This window comes from Anolis carolinensis, chromosome X (genome assembly GCF_035594765.1).
Source record: "Anolis carolinensis isolate JA03-04 chromosome X, rAnoCar3.1.pri, whole genome shotgun sequence".
In the NCBI taxonomy this organism is placed as follows: domain Eukaryota; kingdom Metazoa; phylum Chordata; class Lepidosauria; order Squamata; family Dactyloidae; genus Anolis; species Anolis carolinensis.
The window spans coordinates 2,919,497-2,940,701 of record NC_085847.1 but is presented as its reverse complement, the minus strand read 5'-3'; the positions used below and the strand labels follow the sequence as shown (position 1 = coordinate 2,940,701).

At 42.2% G+C, this 21,205-nt stretch overlaps 1 protein-coding gene across 1 annotated transcript; it reads right to left on the bottom strand.

Moving 5' to 3' along the window:
* Positions 1-778: 778 nt before the first annotated feature.
* ube2l3 (ubiquitin conjugating enzyme E2 L3) lies at positions 779-20,709 on the bottom strand. The gene is made up of 4 exons (XM_003225112.4): positions 20,488-20,709; positions 5,615-5,710; positions 4,138-4,324; positions 779-2,876 (listed from the first exon to the last, which is right to left on the bottom strand). The coding sequence occupies exons 1-4, from the start codon at positions 20,692-20,694 to the stop codon at positions 2,722-2,724; spliced, it is 645 nt and encodes a 214-aa protein (XP_003225160.2). The 5' UTR covers positions 20,695-20,709; the 3' UTR covers positions 779-2,721.
* Between the last annotated feature and the right edge of the window lie 496 nt (positions 20,710-21,205).

Below are 21,205 nucleotides of genomic sequence, written 5' to 3'. Positions count from 1 at the left end.
GGCCTTGGGACTTGCCAGCTTCCGCTGCCCTTATGGACACTCCTTTGTGAGTGTAAGCAACTCCAAGACCTGCTCAAAATCTCTACCAAAAGCTGGAAAAGTAACTGGAAAGACGTCCCGGCCAGAAAGGCTCACCTCTTTGAAGCACCCTACTGTTTGAGAGTTGTTTTACATTGCTTCAACTTTCTTCTTCACCTTGGCTGTTTGCCTTGTGTTCCACTGAAAGAAAATATCACTTTTTGGTGATTGGCAAAAAAGCAGAAGTCTCGAGGAGCAAAGGTGAAGAAGGTAAATACCCTTAAACGAAAGAAGGTTTAGCATATGGAGCTGTCAGGTCAAACATTGAGGATTTTCTTAGATGTAATTTAAATGTCCCAGCTTCAAAAGTGCGAACTCCCAATATTACAAAAATTACTTTTTAAAACATTTTCTGCACAAACCCAGTGCACTGAGGTGTTGCCATGGTTTGAAGACACACACACAAATATACAAGGTTTGGGTACCCAATGGTGAAAGATTAAATGCCTCCCTCCGCCCTGGCTCTTCCGTTCCTTTTTCAGAGAGCACCAGTTCACATAGAGGCAGTTTGACCTGAGAGGTTTACACTTGAAAAGAGAGATATAGAAGATCTATTTTGCCCTATTAAATATACAATAGAGACTTGGGTCGGGAGCGGAGTACGAGGCGAGGGCAGCGACAAAGGCAACCGACAGGCGGAAAACAAACAGGGTTCGCCGGGAACGAGGTTCGGGATTTACATACACGTCAGCGTGACAGATAAAATTTGGCATTTTTCGTTTATTTTTGAATCTGCGTAGCGTGAATGAAACAAAGTCAATACCAACTTTCTGCAAATGAGGACACAAAAAAGTGGAAATTTTGGTAATAGACAGTGCTGGTCACCAAGCCTGAACACACACACTTAGGAAATGCAAGTGTCCATTACGTAAAGGTAGTTTTTTAAATTTTACTCATCTACCAAAGAATATTTTTCCCCCTAAGAACACTTAAAACAGATGCTTCATACCCCATAAAGAAAGAAGTTTGTGGGTTTGTTTTGTTTTCTACTTATCAAGAGAGGTACTTGGCTGTCAATCTTTTACGGTTCGAAATCAAAAGCTGGTATAGGGCAGGAGAGAGAGAAGGGTGGGGAGGTACGAACATTAAAACCCTGAACATGAACACTTCGGTCTCCCTGACATACATGAGCCCCGGAACGTGGCAAAGGCAACAACTGGTTCCAGATTCCTGGCAGTCGTTTGCCAAAGTGGAGAGGGACTTAGGATGCCAAACAGAACGATATGTACGTCTTGCTCTCTTTGGATTTCATGAGGATGGGGCCAAACGCTTGCTTAAAGCCGGCATTTAAAAAATGGGTCTTGGTCACGTGGCTCAGCCGTTTGAATGCCAAAAATATCAATCCTAAAATGCAAAGGGGATTCAGTTCCGAATGAGAAGAATGTCACTTAAATTTAGCAGGATGGCAAAAATATATAATAACTCTCTATTCGCTTGTATTGTTCTAGAATGCTGCATTTCATCCTGGTATCTTATGAACAGCACTAGCGGATGTGTCCAACTACCGGACTCTTATTGCTTAATGGAAGTCCCTCACGGTTTCGACAACAATCATTTGAGACGTTATTAGGGGAAGGTTGGTTTTCCATTCCACAGGAGACAAGGCATAGGCTAGATCAGTGTCGCCAAATGATTACAAATTTGCTTTCCCAATTTTTCAAGAAATACTCCTTCTGCAATGCCTCCCTTCGAAGGGTGGAGGAATCGGGAAGGGAACAACATCTGTGTCCTCATTTTGGTACCTCTTGGTCCCTAATCTGAATTTTCTCCCCAATCTGCTTTGCAACGCTATTCTGAATCATTATTCTAGGTACTCTGCATAGATACTAAGAATACAACTGAAAAAAATATTAAAAAAAAATCACATCCCACTATTACTTTGCTACAGAACATCCGGTGTCCAAAATTCCCCCGAAGCAAGGCCTAATCCGTATCATAATTCAATCAAGCACACAAAGCTTGGAGTTCCCTGTTTAATAAACATAATTGTAGTAACATCAGAAAAAATAATGTCTATAAAGCGGGGGCTCAAGTGTATGGAGTCAATGCGGTGTATTTACGTGACAAGACAAAGTTAAGAGAAACTTGAGCGCAAGTTCCGCAAAGAGCAATGCAACCGTGAAGAGGGGGAAATGCCAAATATTCAACTCTTTCTCCTTTTCTTTTCTCAAATCATTTTGCTAAGACATAAGTGTGTGGGTCTGTGGGGCAGGGAGGAGAGGAGAAAAACAAATGACATGGGAAGGAGGGATTGCAGAGGAAAATCAGAAATAACAGCCACAACCTTTTGAACTTTTAAGGGCAGGTTAAGTCTAAGATATTTTCGATAAATTCTGACAAGAAAAAAAAAGGAAACAGCATCCTTGAAAGTATATTGAAGCAGTGATTTTAAACAAAGAAAGCAGAACTAGAACATCTTAATTTTAATCCATTGTTTACAGGTTACCTAGACCACTTTTGATTAAGAAACTGTAGAAAGTTAGTAACAGCCACAAGTGGACACCGAAAGGTGGCACTTGTCAATTTTCCAGAGAGTCCTGCTTTTGTGGTGTGTCTGAAATGCACTGCTCCAGGTCTTCTCAACACACATTGCTGACATCAACTCTGTCAGATTTTTGATTTTGATTTTTTTTTGTTTTGTTTTTAGTCCACTGGTCGCTTCTCACCATATTTCTTTGTAAACTCTTCCGCGTTCTTACAGAATTTTTTACGGTCCTTAGAGTATTCTTCAGCTAGGTCGGCCCGGAGTGGGTGCTCGGGCTGGGGGTCGTTCACCAGTGCTATGAGGGACTGGATTACTGTTGCAAAGGGGGGGGAAAGAAAGCGAGAAAGAGGTCAGTATGGCCACAAAGTCCTTGAGGTGGCCCTGCACTCTTTGAAGGCAATGCTGGCTGAGTGCAAGCTGGGGCAAGTCCTGCTAAGCTGGAAAAGGCTTTCAATACAGCCCCGGGCATCTGCCGTCCAAGGATTGACCTAGCTACATAGAGAGCAGTGAACTGACCACACAAGAACTACAAACAGAAGGAGACGTGACCTGCGATCTGTGTTAGTGGTGGGATCTGCAGAGGTGTTAAAGGTAAGAGTGTATATGTGTCTCGGCAAATGACAAAACCTGCAACCCCAACTTAAATGTTAATTCTAGAAATTAATATCTTTCAAGCCGCTATCATGCCATGCAAAGCCATCCTGAAACCTATGAGCACTTCAAAGCTGCGGTTCTAAATGTCCTAAAAATGGGTCACTTCAAGGTTGGACCTCAGCAATGCACTATACGTTTGGATACTTCGGTACCAAGTTTGGAAATGCCGATTAGTTCAAACCAAGGCAGCCAGACTGGTTTCAGATATAGCCAGGAGTGAGCATATTGAGCCAATACTAAAGTCACTCCACTGGTTGACAACTTGTTTCTGGGCAAAGTACAAAGTGTTGGTTTCGACCTTTAAAGCCCTACATAGTTTGGGTCCAGGTTGCCTACACGATGGTCTTCTCCTGTATAATTTGCCCATAGAACTCTGCGCGATATTTATTTTTAAAAGCCAGAATCCAACTAGCAATGGACATGCAAGAGGGCCTTTTCGTTGGGTTGCTGTGAGTTTTCTGGGCTGTATGGCCATGTTCCAGAAGTTGTGCCCTGATTTAAGGAGAGGTGGGTATGAAAATGTATTATTATTATTATTACTATTATTTTTATTTCATGTGGAAGTACATGAGAAGAAGACCTGGGCTCAAAAAGCTCACTAAGTTTGAGCTGCCTTTTGCATTCTGATCGCCCTTCGCAGGGCTGCTGTATGTTTGAAGTGGAGAAGAGGAGGAATAAAGTGAAAGAAATACATCAGCTGGAGCTCACAATGATTTTGAGATGGGCCTATATTCTGCTGGTTCCTGAATTTGTATAAAAGATCAGCATGCAGAGGAAGTCTAACCTTAGGGAGGGAAGTATAAAAGAAAAGCAGCAGTTTTGATAACCTCCAACTACCAAAAGTACTCATTCTTTGCTCTTCTCACTCTAAGCAGGAGTTTTCAAGACAATCAAGCCATTTACACCCAGAGTTTTTTTACCTTGATCAGTTTTGGTGGCTGGCTTCCAGTTTTCAGCACTTATTACCGGCAGACAAACCTGCCCCTTTTCGTCGATGTTAGGGTGATAGATCTTTGTTTTAAACGTAATCTTAGGAGGTTTGAACGGGTACTCTGCCGGGAAGTTGATTTCGATTCTGAAGGCCCCCTTGTCGTATGGAGGGTTGTCCTGCAATGGAAAGGAAAGGCAACACGAATGGGCCAAGAGCAGACACTGTAGGTAGTCTTCAGGCATAATGAATGGAGCAATCTAGGAGATTACGTCTTATCTGGAGTTTGGGGACCCCTGACTAACACAGACAAACTTTCACTTCCACAAATATCTACAGCTCCCACTATTTATTTATTTGCTACATTTATATCCCGCTCTTCTCACCCCGAAGGGGACTCAGAGCGGCTTACAAATCAAATGAACATAAAATATATTATTAGCATAGCACAATATAAGCATTAAATTACTATATTGTACTCTATCATTATATGGTATTATTATTAGTAATATTACATTTAATATATAATTAATATTATTGTATTAGTATAATATTGTATTCCATTATAATATTATTATCAATATTATATGTATATACAATATATTATATATTTATAAAGTATTATATGCAGGAGACACCAATGGCCCTCCCTCAAATGACATTACACGTTATAGTGAGCGCCACAAACATGTCCAAGAGCCCTGCCAATGTCCTCCACAAACACCATCCTGCCCACCACACAAGTGAAGGCTTTCATACAGGGACAGTTTGGGGGAAATGGCCTTCCTTCCTGGGAATTGTAGTTCACCCACAACGAGAGAAACTGTGACCTCCAACCGATGATGGACTGGTCCAAACTTGGCACACAGAACCCCCTGACTAGCTCAACCTACTGGAGGGGTTGGAGGGGACTGACTCACCATAGTGGGAGTTGTAGTTTACCCTACACTGAACCCCTCCCCCCCATGATGCATCTAGAGCAAACTTGCCCAATATAACAAACTTTAAGTACTGATGGAGGTTCTCGGGGTGAACCTGGCATGATGTTAGTTGTAGTTAATCCACAACTTTATGCATTTTGTACAATTAAAACACTGACTTTTTCAAATAACCCAGGCAACACCAGGTACCCAAACTAAGTTACAATAAAAGCCCCTTTGCTGTTGCTCAAGGACTCAATCTACTGCAACCTGCCAGTATAATACAATTTAAAACCTATACAAACATGAAAATAGAATTAAATATTAACAGCACTAAAAATAAACAGTTAAAACTCTTAAAACCAATTCAAAACCCATTAATAGTGAAAACAATTCTTAACACAAACACTACAGAAATGTTCTTCTCCACCAACGCATTCATTTGCCCAGCCAGCTTGGCAACTCTACGTTTCGAAAGGAACATTTATCACCCAGCCCAAGTGCCTGGGGCAAGAGTTCAAAACGGTTGTAGGCCACTTTCACACTCACCGGAACGATAAGCCCTTGCCAAGTCAATAAGTTAGCTTCATCAACTTGGATATTACGGAAGTTCTTCATTCCACACTTGCGGATTTCTTCAAGCTCCTGCAAAAGAAGCACAGCGGAAAGACCACGTTAGCAAAATCCTCCTCAAGAGTCACAGAGCCACTTCAGCATACCATCACAGAGTGGCAGCATTCAAAGGGATACAAATGGTCATCTAGTCCAGCGGTTCTCACACTGTGTTGTGCAAAACCCTAGGGTTCCCTCAAAAGCATTGTAGGAATTCCACATATCTTAAAATATCAAATTTGAAATGAGTATTAAAAGAAAATTATATGAGGTCAACTATTTGATTTACAGCCTCCATAATAGCTATTCTGTGCTACAACTATTGCCACCAGGTATGTAGTTGCTAGATATATGCTTGATGGCCATCTGTCAGGAAGGCTCGGATTATGTCTTCTGTCTGGCAGAAAGGGGTTGGACTGGATGACCTTTGAAGTTCCCTTCCAAGCTATGATATTTTGACCAAACAAACCAGGGATAAAGTTAGGGTTCAGCAGAAAATAAATGTCTTCTAAAGGATTCTATGACTGAAAAAGTTTGGGAACCCTTGATTTTGTCTCCAAAGCATGGATAGCACACTGCTCCTCCAAAACACACCATGGAAGCATGCCTACAACTCCAGTTCAACTCCAAGCAATAATATATAAGTTGATGTAAAAGATGCATATATTTTAAAGGCACAGCATCCAAATTAGGAACAAAGGGCACAAACACTACTTATTCTCAAGCTCCATGGTAGCTAGTTTCAAACTACTCATCCTACAAAGACATTTCACATCAGTAAAACAGTAATTCTACACATTGAGGACCTTGACAGATTTTAAAGAATGTATGTGTCACCAACACAGCTCTCTTGATACCCGCTTGCAAAGAAAATATCTTTTTCTCAAGTGCTTGGCCGACCTCTCAAGCAGTGCCTGCTTCACAGAATAATAATAATAATAATAATAATAATAATAATAATAATAATAATAATAATAATAATAATAAAAATTATTTTTGTATGCCGCCTCCATCTCCCCAGCTGGGGACTCGGGGCGGCTCACACGGGGAACAAGCCCAATATAATCACATAAAATCATAAAATAACAATTTAGACAACACAATTTAAAAACAATTTAAAATCGACATAGTTAAAATGTTAAACAATCATCCAGGCATTAAAGGTCCAATATAGGATATAGTATGAGAATATTTGAACTACAAGATGCAACGGGAATTGCTTGATATGAAGTCAGACCATTGGTCCATCAAGCCAATCTCTTGCCCCTTAACAGCACAAGTAAAATGTAACTATACTTTCGGCCAAGAGAGAAAGGACACAACATTAGAGGCAGTGGCTGGTGACAAACTCTGATGGCAGAACCACACACGGTACCTATTTACTCAAATCTAATGCACACCTTTTTTTGGCTAAATTCCCTTGCCAAAATTAGGGTGCGCATTCGATTCGTGTCATAGAGACATCTTAGTGCTGAGCCAAAGCAAAAGGGACCTCATTGTTCATTGCTGGAAGCTTTGGTGTTCTAATACTTTCATTTCTGGAATGATCACATGGCACATATATTTCAAATCTGAAAGCAGCTAGCAATGAGGCTGAACACTGTAGCATGGCTGCACACGTAACACGTTTCAGAGACATTATTGTGCCCTTTTTATGCTACAGTAGCTCTGCACCACTGGATGGCGACACGGAAAGGGAATAAAGCTGTTTTATTTCCCAAGGAAATCCTTTAAATTCTCGTCCACAACAGCTACACATCTTTCCCTGTCATTTCCTCTTTATGAAACAAGCAATGGGTCTTCTTCTAGCCACCCACAGGGAGAAACACGAGTATAGTTAATAAAATTAATAATTATAATGATTTCACAAACAAGGGTAACATTACATGTTTAACTGATTTTTTTAAAAACGACTTTCTCGCTCAGTCTTTTAAAATCCAAATCACACAAAGCAATCCATGGCTAGATTGCTTAAGAAGAAAAAAGGAACTGAAATTCTAAGACTGCACAACACACACAAATGACTGGAAATGGAATACAACAAACGTTGCCGTAACAGATCTTTCAAAAGCGATGCAAAAAACCCCTTCACTATCCACAGAAAGACTTCCAAAATAGTATTATTTTTTGAAAAGCAAAGTTAAGGAAGTCCCATTTGATCTGTTTTACCGTGGGGAAATATTTCCATTTGAAAGGAGTGTGGCGTATAGCCCAAGAGAGCTAAAGTGTGATCGGAATGAATGAACATGCTGCCCTCCAGTGGCAGTGACTACACGACAGATACTCACATATCTATTTCATGTTGAACAAATCAGAAAATTCATACATGCTTGCATGTGCCTTGAAAAATAGCCCACAAACTGACACAAAGGCTGTGGAACCCCCTCCCTCTTAGATATATGCAATCTTAAGACCTGTTTATTTAAGAAGGCATTCGTGAATGACAGAAAGAAGTGGACGCAGTTAAAGACAACCTCAGAATCATTGCAAGGCCTAAATGTTTTATGTAGTGTATGTGATTGTTGTTTTTAGTTTTAGCATTTTAATAGTTTTAATTTATTATTATTGTTTGATATGTGATTTTTATACATTGAATTTTTGCCATTGATTATGTTGGTAACTGCTTTGAGTCCTCTCATGGGTGAGAAAAGAAGTATATAAGTACAGTAGAGTCTCATCCAAGCTAAACGGGCCGGCAGAACCTTGGATAAGTGAATATCTTGGATAATAAGGAGGGATTAAGGAAAAGCCTATTCAACATCAAATTAGGTTATGATTTTACAAAACATCATGTTTTACAACAAATTTGACAGAAAAAGTAGTTCAATATGCAGTAATGTGATGTTGTAATTAGTGTATTTACTAATTTAGCACCAAAATATCACGATATATTGAAAACATTGATTACAAAAATGGCTTGGATAATCCAGAACCTTGGATAAGCGAGTCTTGGATAAGTGAGACTCTACTTTAGAATAAATAGATACTTGCATTCCAAATGAATTTCATTTCTCATAAAGCAAATTATAACCTTTAATCTAGCTCAGGGGTCCTCAATTTTTATAAAAACAGAGGGCCTGTTCATGGTCCCTCCAACTGTTTGGGGGGCCGGATTAGTTTGTTGTTCTTGTTATGTGCCTTCAAGTTGTTTCAGATTTAGATCGGCCCTAAGGCAACCTTCTCACAGAGTTTTCTTACCAAGATTTATTCAAAGGGGCTGGGCTGTGGCGCAGGCTGGTCAGCAGCCAGCTACAACAAATCACTCTGACCAAGAGGTCATGAGTTCGAGGCCAGCCCAAGCCTGCGTTTGTCTGTCTCTGTTCTATGTTATGGCATTGAATGTTTGCCTTATATGTTTGCCTTATTCTCTCTTTCACATTCTTTCTTTCTCTCCCCTACCCCTGTTTTGGAGGTAGCAGGAATGTTTGGGAGGAAATAGAGAGATGAAAGAAAGACAGGAGAGTGAAGGAGTAAGAAGAGGGTGGCGGTAACAGCAGTGTGAGTCTAAAGTTTAGGGAAGGGCCGGGCAAATTATCTTGGCGGGCTGGATATGGACCACGGGCCATAGTTTGAGGACCCCAGATCTAGCTGTTGCGCTTACACCTAAGACTCAAGAACAACTGACAGCCTTCAAAAACTCCACATAAAGACTAAAAGAACAGGTGCTACAGTAAGTATATTGGCCACTATTGTGTGGTTGTTAGACCTGCTGAAATGAGATGAAAGAAAGACAGGAGAGTGAAGGAGTAAGAAGAGGGTGGCGGTAACAGCAGTGTGAGTCTAAAGTTTAGGGAAGGGCCGGGCAAATTATCTTGGCGGGCTGGATATGGACCACGGGCCATAGTTTGAGGACCCCAGATCTAGCTGTTGCGCTTACACCTAAGACTCAAGAACAACTGACAGCCTTCAAAAACTCCACATAAAGACTAAAAGAACAGGTGCTACAGTAAGTATATTGGCCACTATTGTGTGGTTGTTAGACCTGCTCGGGACACGGCCTACTACATTTGGGCATCCTCAAAAATACACACGCACCAGACTCAAAGAGTATTTCCACAAAGAATATAAGCTGTTCCTCAATGACAGGATATAGGTATCTTGACTATAAATGCTCAAGGTGAGTTACTAGGTGTGGCTGGTGCTTCATGAAGCAGTTCAGCTGAGTAAATGTTTGACAATGTGGCTGTTCAAGCAAACATATTTAAAACATAAACCCCGCCTGCTAGTCAGGCAAAAATTCAAATACGGGTGATATTAACATGTCAACTGTTTCTAAGCACTTCAGGTTTAAGAAATACAAACAACAGCCACAGATTCAATGTGCCCAGACCTGAAGTCACTTGCTTCTTCAAGGAGCCAATGTCGCACTCATGTGATTGTTATGCACTTTCAAATAGACTCCAACTTATGGCTGAATCCTGGTTTCACAGAGTCCTAGTCCAGCATTCACACCATTATATGTCCCTGGTTCTTATCAACACAAAGCCGGCCCCGGGGGGGGGGGGGGCAGTGACGATGACACACGGATGGACCAAATATGCCACACACACCAGACAATTCCTTTTCATGCACCAAACTCTACTAATGATGTTCACAAACCCCATAACCTCCCAAAGTTCTTCCATGGTCTGTTTTCATCCATTTCAAACAGAAAAGCAATTCCAAATAATTTTTTCATAATTATTTGGAACAGGTGGCCTTTACAAAGGGTTTGCAAATGATTATGTGGGGCTGTTACAAGTCACCTGGGAGTCCTACTTCTTGAGTTACATGAGGCTCATCTCGATTCCCCCCCCCCCCTCCTGTCTGTTTTATTCAATCTGATCCCATGAGCAGAAGACAAGAAAGTGATCAGACTGCGTTTCAGCCACATCGCGCAGGAACAATAAGCAAAGCTCCCCCATAACTCTGGCTTATTGTTTTGGGCTAATCTAGCTAATGGCTTCTGGATTTAGTCCCTAAAACTGACAAAATCACAACTAGCGCTTTTAGATCAGAGAAGCCTAGAGTTGGAAGAGACCACAAGGGTCATATAGTCCAACCAGGTATGTTAATAGGTTTAAACTGTTTATTTTTTAACAGTTTCAATATTTAATCCTATGTTTGTGTTTTTTAGGTTTAAAATTATATACCATATTGTTATTTTAGTGTTGTTAGCTGCTTTGGTCTCTTTTTTTGAGAACTTTAAAATTATTATTGTGTATAAATGACAAAACAAAAAGCAAAAACCAAGTACGAACAGTACAGTAACTAATAGAAACTTTACAATTATAACATCTTAACAAACTCTTACCCTCCTTTCCCATACCAGTGAACTCACCACCTTTTTAGGATAAAGTAGAATAATAATAACAACAACAACAACAACAACAACAACAACACTGAAGATTTTTGTGGCCCGCAACATAACACGAATGCATACAAAGCACACTTTCTTAAGAATTTTAAAATCAAACAAGAATCTTGAAATTACAAAGCGCTGTTGCAAACCTGGGGTCAGAGTCACTTTATATATTATTTTGAAGGTCCATTGCCGGGAGAAAAACCAGTGGTAGACACCTCAGTTTCCACAATTTTCTCAGTTTTCACCTGCAATCCAGGTGTGCATGTTCTGGGGTCTACCTGTTGCAATTGTTCTCAATCCGCTGCCTTCCTAGTCTTCAATATCTGGCTTTTTCCTTTTTGCCATAAACTCAAAAACATTCAGTTGCTTTGATAGATGTTTAGGTAGTTGAAAGGAAACGCTAACAGCAACTAACAGGGCTTTAAGTCTCAGAACAGCAACTCAAGCTAGCAGACAATTGCACAGTAAGACAGCTGCTCTCATGCCATCCTTTTCCACCTCAAGAAGGTGGGCCTAAGAGCTCTGAAAGGGGCAACAGCAAGAGCAGTGACGTGACTACGTTCAGGTGTTTTTTGATATTTCAAAAACTATTAAAAGATAATTACATGGGGTAAAAAACAAACGAAACCACATAATCTGTAACTGTTCAACTCTCATGTCAAAAATGTTGATTAAACATTCTCAATGTCAAAACGTGGTCGTTTCCACAAATTATCAGTTGATATATACCTGGAAACTTGCTAAGTTTATTTAAACTTAAGTTTTCCTTTTGGAGTTTAACCTGGGGGGTCCGATTCGCATGTTGGTTTGGTGGACTGCATTATCTTCATGTCAAAAATGTTGATTAAACATTCCCAACATCAAAACATCGTCATTTCCACTATGTCAGCTATTGATGCTCTTGCGATGTAAATTGGCAGAAAGGTATGCAATGATAGCGTGAATAAATGATCAAAATATGGTTGAGATAGTGCTTGCAATTCTGGTAAAGGTAAAGGTTTCCCCTGATGTTAAGTCCAGTCGTGACCGACTCTGGGGGTTGGTGCTCATCTCCATTTCTAAGCTGAAGAGCCGGCTTTGTCCATAGACACCGCTAAGGTCATGTGGCCGGCATGACGGCATGGAGCGCCATTACCTTCCTGCCGGAGCGGTACCTATTGATCTAATCACATTTGCATGTTTTCAAACTGCTAGGTTGGCAGCAGTTCTGGAGGAACTCTAATTTTGCTTCTCATAGACTTAGCATGGAGATTTGGTTAACCAGTTAAAATTCATGAATAAACCAGGTTTGTTTTTTAACTGGAAAATTTTCAGAGATCGGGATGGGTTTTGAACTCGTACCCTCCACCCCCACAGCTACGGGCTTGGTTGAATATAATTTTTAAATAATTTGTATTCCGAAAAGCAAAATTAAAAAAAATAGTTACACAAAAATAATAGAACATACAAACAAGTTGTAAGTTATATGATTTACAAATGACACATCTACATTTAACTTAACCTACATTTTAAAAAATAATGCCAGAACAAGAGATATACTGGGTATGTTATTATTGATGCCATGTAACACAATGTATTAGAAAATATTTTCTGTACAGCATCCTAGCTCTGTGGGTTTTGTGACACAGTTCTATGTGATCATTACCTTTATATTCATTTTTTTCTTTTTTGGTAAGCATCCAGGTGAAGCATGTGCTAGAGCCAAGTTATTTCTGGCCCATCTGCTCCAGAACAGAAGGGCAACCCCCTTCTTACACCCTCAGGAATGGATGGCTACCTGGCTGCTATCCAGTGTACACAAGGTTGGTGCTAGTTTGCTCTTTACTTCCCCTGCACTGCCAGATTGCAATTCCCAGTATTTGTCACCATTGGGCATACTGGTGAGGGCTGCCGAGACTTGTCATCCAGCTACTGGACCACATCATTCCTCTCTCTGCTTTGTCACAGCACACCTGTGAGGCTCATCCAAGTGAGTATATCACACTGGGAAATTCACTCCTGGAAAAGTTATTACCATAGGGAAAAGGGATCTCCACTGAAGCTTTATCACCAATCCTTGTTCCCACAAGTCAATATTTTCAAAATGCAATTCCCATTTCAGTAAGTAACCACTATATTCAAATAATGGAGCACCTCAAAATATATTTTACTCTATGGCAGGGATAAGGAGCCAGTGGCGGTCTAAAGGCTACTGGGCTATGACCCTCCTTCTCTCCAACTACTGGGCAGGAAGAATGGGAATTTGCATTTATATGCCCTACCAGTGCTATACATTCTCCAAACTCCATCATATGACCACAGTTTGTAATGACAGGTTGTTCGAAAAACTCAGCTTCATAATAAAGTCCTGCTACATCACGTTGCACATAATAGGACTTGAAACTATTTTCCTGACTTACAAAACTAGCATGTTTATTTCAGACTACAGAAAGCAAGATTTCCCCTGTAGCAGATGGGAAAGCAGATATATGCAACTTAAGTGTTAACCTAACTCAAATGTCCAAGTAAATACAGGGCTGGGGATGAGAAACCACAGCAATGGACAGTCAGCATTATGTAGTTGTTTCAGAGCAGGACTCTGTGAGATCTTGGACCAGTAATATTATCTCATCCTCAGAGGAAATCTGGTCAAGACAACCCCGTGATATCTTTGCCTTAGGGTTACAATGAGCTAGAAGTGACTTCAAGCACAAAATATCGTTTGATGAAAGGCAGAGTGATATTCCTTTCACAGATTATGTGATGCCAGCTGATCCCTTCCAGATCAAGACCTAACATGAGCCCAGTGATGTTCCTAGGAGTAAGAAGCAAGTTGGCAGGGAATTTCCTAACGGGCACATGACTCAGACTCAGATAGAGGATACAGCCCTGGTATGACTCCACAAAGCTCCCACTGAAATAAATGCTACATCAGCCTTAATCATAGAGGCATTGTGTTGTGGTTCAGTCTGATGATGAAGAAAGGGGATTTGGGGAACAGCAGTTTGTCCCTGGGAATGTGGAGTTTATTCTAGGGAATGTTGTTGACTCAGAAAGGCAGGTGGATTCGGGAGCTGAGGATGGCTTGGGAAAACAGACGGAAGGGAATGTGGAAAGTTCTCAGTCGAGCAAAGATAAGGATGCCCTTCTACAGGAGTCTGAAAATTGTCAACAGAGCTCAGATGGGAGTGAGAGGGATGAATGCTTGTTAGACAGAGATTCCAGATTAAAGTTGAGGTCAGGCCTCCATCGTAGTGTGAGAATTGAAGGCAAACAGGGAGAAAACAAGAGTGCACAATAATGTGTTTATGTCTTGTAAGGAGGGTTAAAAGATATGCAATTTGGGAACGATTCCAGTCAGAGCAACCTGGCTTTTGGAGAATCAACTCTTGCCTCGTCTCATGCCTAGAATCTGTGTTTGGATTACTTTTGAAGCTTATGTATTCATGTTACCTTGGATTTACTGTGCTATTTTTGGGATTTTGGACTAATATCTACAAAATCATTGAACTGTGTTTGACTGCACTTGCAATTGGTTTTTACTTATTTTTCTGCTTTTTAATAAGTTTTGCTATCTTTCTTCAATAACCGGAAAAGACTTAAGCCTGCTGTGGTGGAGTTTGTGTGTTGGAGCAAAGTGAACCAGTGCTGAGGTGCGACACATTGAGCAATACAATTGGCAATTTAATATCTGCAAAAAAAATTGCACACAGATCAGAAGGCAGTTAAGTTAAAACCTCGTGCATATATCTGTTCTAGCACGAGGATATTAAATTACCAATGGCAGCAAGCAACTTTTCAGTTACAGTACTAGTATGGAAGAATGTTCGCTTTCACTTTCCTTTTCAGTGAAGATCAGCCTTCTTTCTTGGTTGTCTCCAGCCAGGAAATGCTAGGCATGCCAGCTCCTTTGCCGCAGCAAATGGCTATGCATGGGCAGTGACATAACACAAAAATGGATACACAAGATGTGGGAGTATTTTGTACATGATATTATTAGCATCAGGGGCAGCGTCACAGCCAAACGTTGGGTTGGAAATCCTCCAGACAGCTTATTTAGCACCTACACAGCAAATAGGTTATTCTGACAGCAAGTTGTGCTGGTCTAATACACCAATATGGCAAAGTGGGTGTCTAACTCACCACCCTAAGTCTGTTTTGGGTTAATACGCACAAAGCCCTGAACATTGTGGTTTGCAGATTAACGCCTATCTGTAAGCACCTTTTTTGCCACTTAAATTTAATTGTATTAAGGAATGCATTCCATTTATTTCAAACATGCAAATCACCGGACACAGTGATTAAGAATAGAACAGCAGAGTTGTTTAAGAAACAATCATCCCTGTTGTTCCTCAGAATTACTGTTGCTCTCTTAGAACTCCACAAGGCTGTCATTATGGCATTATCAACACCACAGGAAGAGACTGTAATAAAGGGGAAAGTATAAAATAAGACAGGACGTGTTATTATTAATTTTTGGAAACATGAAAGCATTAATTTTTATTTCACACCATTAAGCAAGGCTCCCATAAGTCACAGAGACCTCAGAGCTTGTTTTCAGGTGGGGGTTAACAACCGTGGGTAAATTATTCTTTATTCTGCCTACTTCCAGGGGGAGAAGTTACTTTTCTGAGCCGTTATCACTGCAACATCCTTAAACGTGAAGACTCTTACAAGCATAAAGTGTTCTCCGTGTGCTCAGGGTAAGCTATTCCCAAGTATATGTGCACAAAAAAGACTACAGTCAGTCTTTATTATTCCCAAGAAGGGTCAATGACAATGATTATTTTAATATGTATCAGCGCTTGATCATTTAGTACACTTTTGACTGATCATTCCTGAGGAAGCTCCTACATAACAGTCTTGGTAGTCCAATTTTGCCAAATCATTTCAGGAGCGGCTCAGTCCCTTCTTGTCTAGTCTAGATGGGGAAATGTTCCATTTCAAAACTCAAGTCAAGCCTAAGAATTAAAAACAATTTATAAATAACACTATTATTGAATTCAGGACTCTAGAAGTCTGGGCAAGCAAACCCTATTCACTAAACATGTTCAGAATTCTACCGAGATCTGTCATCCAACTGTAAGAAAATTTGGTTTGGAAACGAATCTTTAAAAAAATCAATCAATTACGTATCCGTAGAAATAAGAATAGAGGGCTTTCAAGCAAAAAAGCATGCTTGGTTTTGTTTAGATGATAGGCCTATCATGTTATGTATTTCAGAAGACACACTCCTCCTAGTCAAAGAGAGAAGGAGAAATGCCTCTTCTAGGATGGTCCTAAAATAGATTTAAGCAAAAGTAGCCCCAGCTTTTGAAAAGTCAATGTCACAGGAGAACTGCAGCCTTGCTTGCAATTTTGTGCAATCCGTTATGGCAGAAGAGACAGAAAAGCCATCTTTTTATCAGTCTGAGGAACCAGGAAATAGAAACTGAAGAGGCTTATTATATGGAACAGCCTTCACTGCAAGTCAAAGTTCACAGCTCTCGAACAGTTCCCTCAGAGAAAAGATGCCCCCAGTTCTTATCCCAGAAAGAAGAGCACGCTATACAAAATCAAGCCCCTTGAGAGACAAATCTGTCCACTATCTTCTGGCTGGTGGAATCAAACTCACTCCCAGTATAGAGCGGCTGTTTGATGAAAGTAAGCCCCACTGAATGGAGGGGATTTATCTTCAGTGAAGGCTTATACCACTTGTGTGTGACACAAGGTTTTCGGGACCTACATAAGACTACGTATAACTCCCTGTAAGGGCAGTTCCTGTGGTTTTTCTCCCATTACCCCCACATTCAATAAAAGCAACCCCTTTTGAAGGAGCACTTCTATCTGAAAAAGCCAAGGTGGAAACTCCAAAAGCTGTATGAGAACACTGGAAGAGAAAGGCTTGGAGTGCCGTCTGAATCCAGTCTCTGCTTCCTCAAACTAGCATCTCACTTTGGGGCCAACATGGGATACAGACTCAATACACAGAAAAGCAATGCTTTCTAAAAAGAGATATAAAGGGCCTTGCTACAAGGAAGACTAAATGTATGCAGCAGTAAGAGGCACAGCACCTTCTGACTGCCAGGAAGGGCCAACTCCCCAAAAGCTTCTTTTTGTGGCACACGGCCTCTCTCATCCGGAAATCCAAAATGCTCCAAAATGGTTCAAAGGGTCCATCTACACCAGTGGTTCCCAACCTGTGGTCCTTCAACTCCCAAAAGCCAGCTTGACCAACTGGCAGGAATTCTGGGAACTGAAGGCTAAAAAGCTTGGGAACCACTGATCTACATGTCAAATGAATGCTGTTTGATCCCACTTCAACTACCCTGGTTCAAGTGTATGGAGTGCTGGGAGTTGTATTCGCGCTGTTGGTAGAAAACCCCTAAATACCTTGTAAAATTACAACTCTTAGGAGCCATGGCTGTTCCAACTGGTGTCCACATTCGACAGTGTAGATGCACCTTGTCTGGCATGAACTGTTGTCGGGTCTTCTTTGACCTTGGATAATCTACACTGTCGAACAAACGCCGTTTTGATGCCACCTGAACCCTATCTCACAATGTAGTATGGTGAGGCGCCAGCCTTCTTGGGCAGAGGCAAAAGACCTTGCCAAAACTACAACTCTTGGAATTTCATACCATTGAACCATGGCTGTTGAAGTGGAGTCAAACCACATTCATTCTACAGTATAAGCGTGCCCTGGAGAGTGACCCTTCTGCTTCCTAAATGATTGAGGGATCCAAGTGTTATTTCAGGCTCTGAAATATTTCAAAGAAAGGCCCCAAACTCCTTTCAGACTAGGTGTCTATGCAGCATCAGTGCATTTTGTGGCCGAGAGTGTGACCACACTGCTTTTGGTGGCTTAATGGCCTCAAAGGTTGTTTCAGGCACCAAAATATTTACAAGACTGGATCTAAGGCCTTTCCACACTGCTCCTATATCCCAGGATTTGATCCCAGGTTGTCTGGTAGTGGAGACTCATATATTCCAGTTTAAAGCAGATAATCTGGGATCTGATCATGGGATAAAAGGCAGTGTGGAAGGGCCCAAGAACTCTGTTCAGGCTAGGTGTCTATGCAGCATTGGTGCATTTCATGGCTGAGAGCATGACCCCACTGCTTCCTGGTGGCTCAGTGAGCACAAAGGTTGTTTCAGGCACCAAAATATTGACACGATTTAATTTAGAACTCCCTTAAGACTAGGCATCTATGCAGCATTGGTGCATTTCGTGGCTGAGAGTGTGACCCCACTGCTTCCTGGTGGCTCAATGGGCCCAAAGGTTGCTTCAGGCACCAAAATATGGACAAGATTGGATCTAGAACTCCCTTCAAGCTAGCAATCTATGCCGCATTGTGAGCCCATTGCTTTCTGGTGGCTCAATAGGCCCAAAGGTTATTTCAGGGCCCTTCCACACAGCCATATAACCCAGAATATCAAGGCAGAAAATCCCTCTGCTTTGAACTTTTTATGCATTTAATTTCTGACAACGTTGTTACTCTAAGTTCATTTTATGCAATTCTATCTTTATTTGTAGTCAATTTGTTAGTAGCCAATGTTTTTGTAGTCAAAGTTTTCAATACATTGCGATGTTTTGGTGCTGAATTCATAAATACAGTAATTACTATTATTTTATTTATTTATTTCCATCATTTCTATCCCGCCCTTCTCACCCGAAGGGACTCAGGGCGGCTTACAAAACTAGATGCCAATACACAACAATATAAAAGAATAAAAACATAAGCTATTAAATACAGATTTAAAACAATACCAAATACTTGAGCCATTCATCCACAAAAACCTTTTAGATAAACCTTAGTCCAGACTGAGTCGAAGCCAACCTTTGAACGCTTGCTCACCTAGCCAGGTCTTCACTTTCTTTCTAAAACTCAAAAGGGATGGAGCCTGCCGAATGTCACTAGGGAGGGAGTTCCACAGCCGAGGAGCCACCACTGAGAAGGCCCTGTCTCTCGTCCCCGTCAGCCGCACCTGTGAGGCTGGCGGTACCGATAGCAGGGCCTTCCCTGAAGATCTTAAATTACATGGTAGGTCATAGAGGGAGACACGTTTGGACAAGTAAGCTGGGCCGGAACCGTTTAGAGCTTTAAAGGCTAAAGCCAGCACTTTAAATCGTGCTCGGTAGCTAATCGGCAGCCAGTGGAGTACATAGTAAAGGTAAAGGTTTCCCCTGATGTTAAGTCCAGTCGTGACCGACTCTGGGGGTTGGTGCTCATCTCCATTTCTAAGCCGAAGAGCCGGCGTTGTCCATAGACATCTCCAGGTCATGTGGCCGGCATGACTGCATGGAGCGCCATTACCTTCCCACCGGAGCGGTACCTATTGATCTACTCACATTTTGCATGTTTTCGAACTGCTAGGTTGGCAGGAGCTGGGGCTAATTCCGCTCCCGGGATTTGAACCTGGGACCTTTTGATCCACAAGTTCAGCAGCTCAGCGCTTTAACACACTGTGCCACCAGGGGCCCTGTGGAGTACATAATGTTACCATTTATTGAACAAACCCTATGAGGAGCAGCTTAAAGAGCTGGGTATGTTTAGCCTGCAGAAGAGAAGGCTGAGATGAGACAAATATGTGAGGGGAAGTCATAGGGAGGAGGGAGCAAGCTTGTTTTCTGCTGCCCTGCAGACTAGGACGCGGAACAATGGCTTCAAACTACAGGAAAGGAGATTCCACCTGAACATCAGGAAGATGTGAGAGCTGTTCAGCAGTGGAACTCTCTCTCTGCCCTGGACTGTGGTGGAGGCTCCTTCTTTGGAGGCTTTTAAGCAGAGGCTGGATGGCCATCTGTCGGGGGTGCTTTGAATGAGATTTTCCTGCTTCTTGCAGGGGGTTGGACTGGATGGCCCGTGAGGTCTCTTCCAACTCTAGGATTCTATGCTTTTTCTGACCATTTGTTGAAAAACGTGATGTTTTGGTACTTAATTTGTAAAATCATAACCTAATTTGATGTTTAATAGGCTTTTCCTTAATCCCAACATTTTCGCTTATCCAACGTTCTGCCGTTCTGTTGGATAAGTGAGACTCTACTGTGGATGCAAAAGGAACGGGAATAAGGCAGGCTTCGGGTCCAGAGGATTTGGGGAAAGCGGGATTCGACTTGGATGGGAAGCCAAAGGGATGGAGGGAGGAAGGGAGAGAGAGAGAGGCGGTCTTTCAGGCCCTGCCCTCCTCCCTCCCGCCTTTGCTTAGTCACTCCGGACTGAGGAGAGCAAGGAGAGGCCCATCCACGAGGAGAGCAAGGAAAGGCCGCGTTAGGAAAGCCCGCCGCTGAGGCCTAGTCGCTGCTCCTCCTCCTCCCTCCCTCCCTCCCTCCCCCCTCAGGCGCCGGCGAAGCGGAAGCGGCGAAAATGAGCCCGAAAAAAGCGAGAGGGAGGAGAGGCCCAGCGCGGGAAGCGGTCTTTTAAGCCTCCCCCGTGTTCTCCCGCCGCCCGCTCGCCTCCCGCCGGCCTCTCGGGCCCTCCTCCGCCTCGGCGCCTGGATGTCTTACCTTCATCAGCCTCCTGCTGGCCGCCATCTTGGATCTGCTGCCGCTGCCCCACAATGCATCGCGGCGGCGGCTGCTGCGGACCAGGCGGTCCCAGGCCCTGCTTCCTGGAGGCCGGACGCGACCAATCGGCGGCAGGGAGAGAGATGGGCCGTACCAAGCGCGGCCCCGGGGGGGAGGGCAGAATCTCGTGGACGGGGAATGAAACATCCTAGCATTAAGAGACCGGCAGGAGCCAGAAACGAGAGACGTCCCTTTTTTTTACTCTCCGAGAGGGCCGGCTCCGTTCAAAAAGGCTCCGTTCAAAATGGGAGCAGCCCATTCTGAAAAGGTCCCCCCCTATTTTCCGACTTGGGCTCGACCGCCGCCTGGTCTCTCTCCAACCCTCAGAAATACACAAACTCCCTCAGGGCCTGGACCAGGGGTCCTCAAACTTTTTAAGCCGAGGGCCGGTCCACAATCCTTCAGGATTATCATTTGAAAAAAATACAAACAAATTCCGATGCATACTGCCTTTCTCTTATTTGTAGTGCAAAAACAACAACAACAACAAGAACAATGAAAGAACAATACAATATTTAAAAATAAAAACAATTTTAACCAACATATATTTATCAGGATTTCAATGGGAAGTGTGCTCCTGCTTCTGGCCAATGAGATAGTCAAGTTAATTAGGGTTGTTGTTGTTGTTGTATGCCTTCAAGTCATTTCAGATTTTGGG

Excerpts from the sequence above, each read along its gene's own strand:
- ube2l3 (XM_003225112.4), bottom strand. The coding sequence starts at position 20,694 with ATGTTTCATTCCCCGTCCACGAGATTCTGCCCTCCCCCCCGGGGCCGC. Across the intron at positions 4,325-5,614 it reads GGCAAGGGCTTATCGTTCCG|GACAACCCTCCATACGACAA; the intron begins GTGAGTGTGAAA and ends TTTCCATTGCAG. Across the intron at positions 2,877-4,137 it reads AGCCACCAAAACTGATCAAG|TAATCCAGTCCCTCATAGCA; the intron begins GTAAAAAAACTC and ends CCTTTGCAACAG.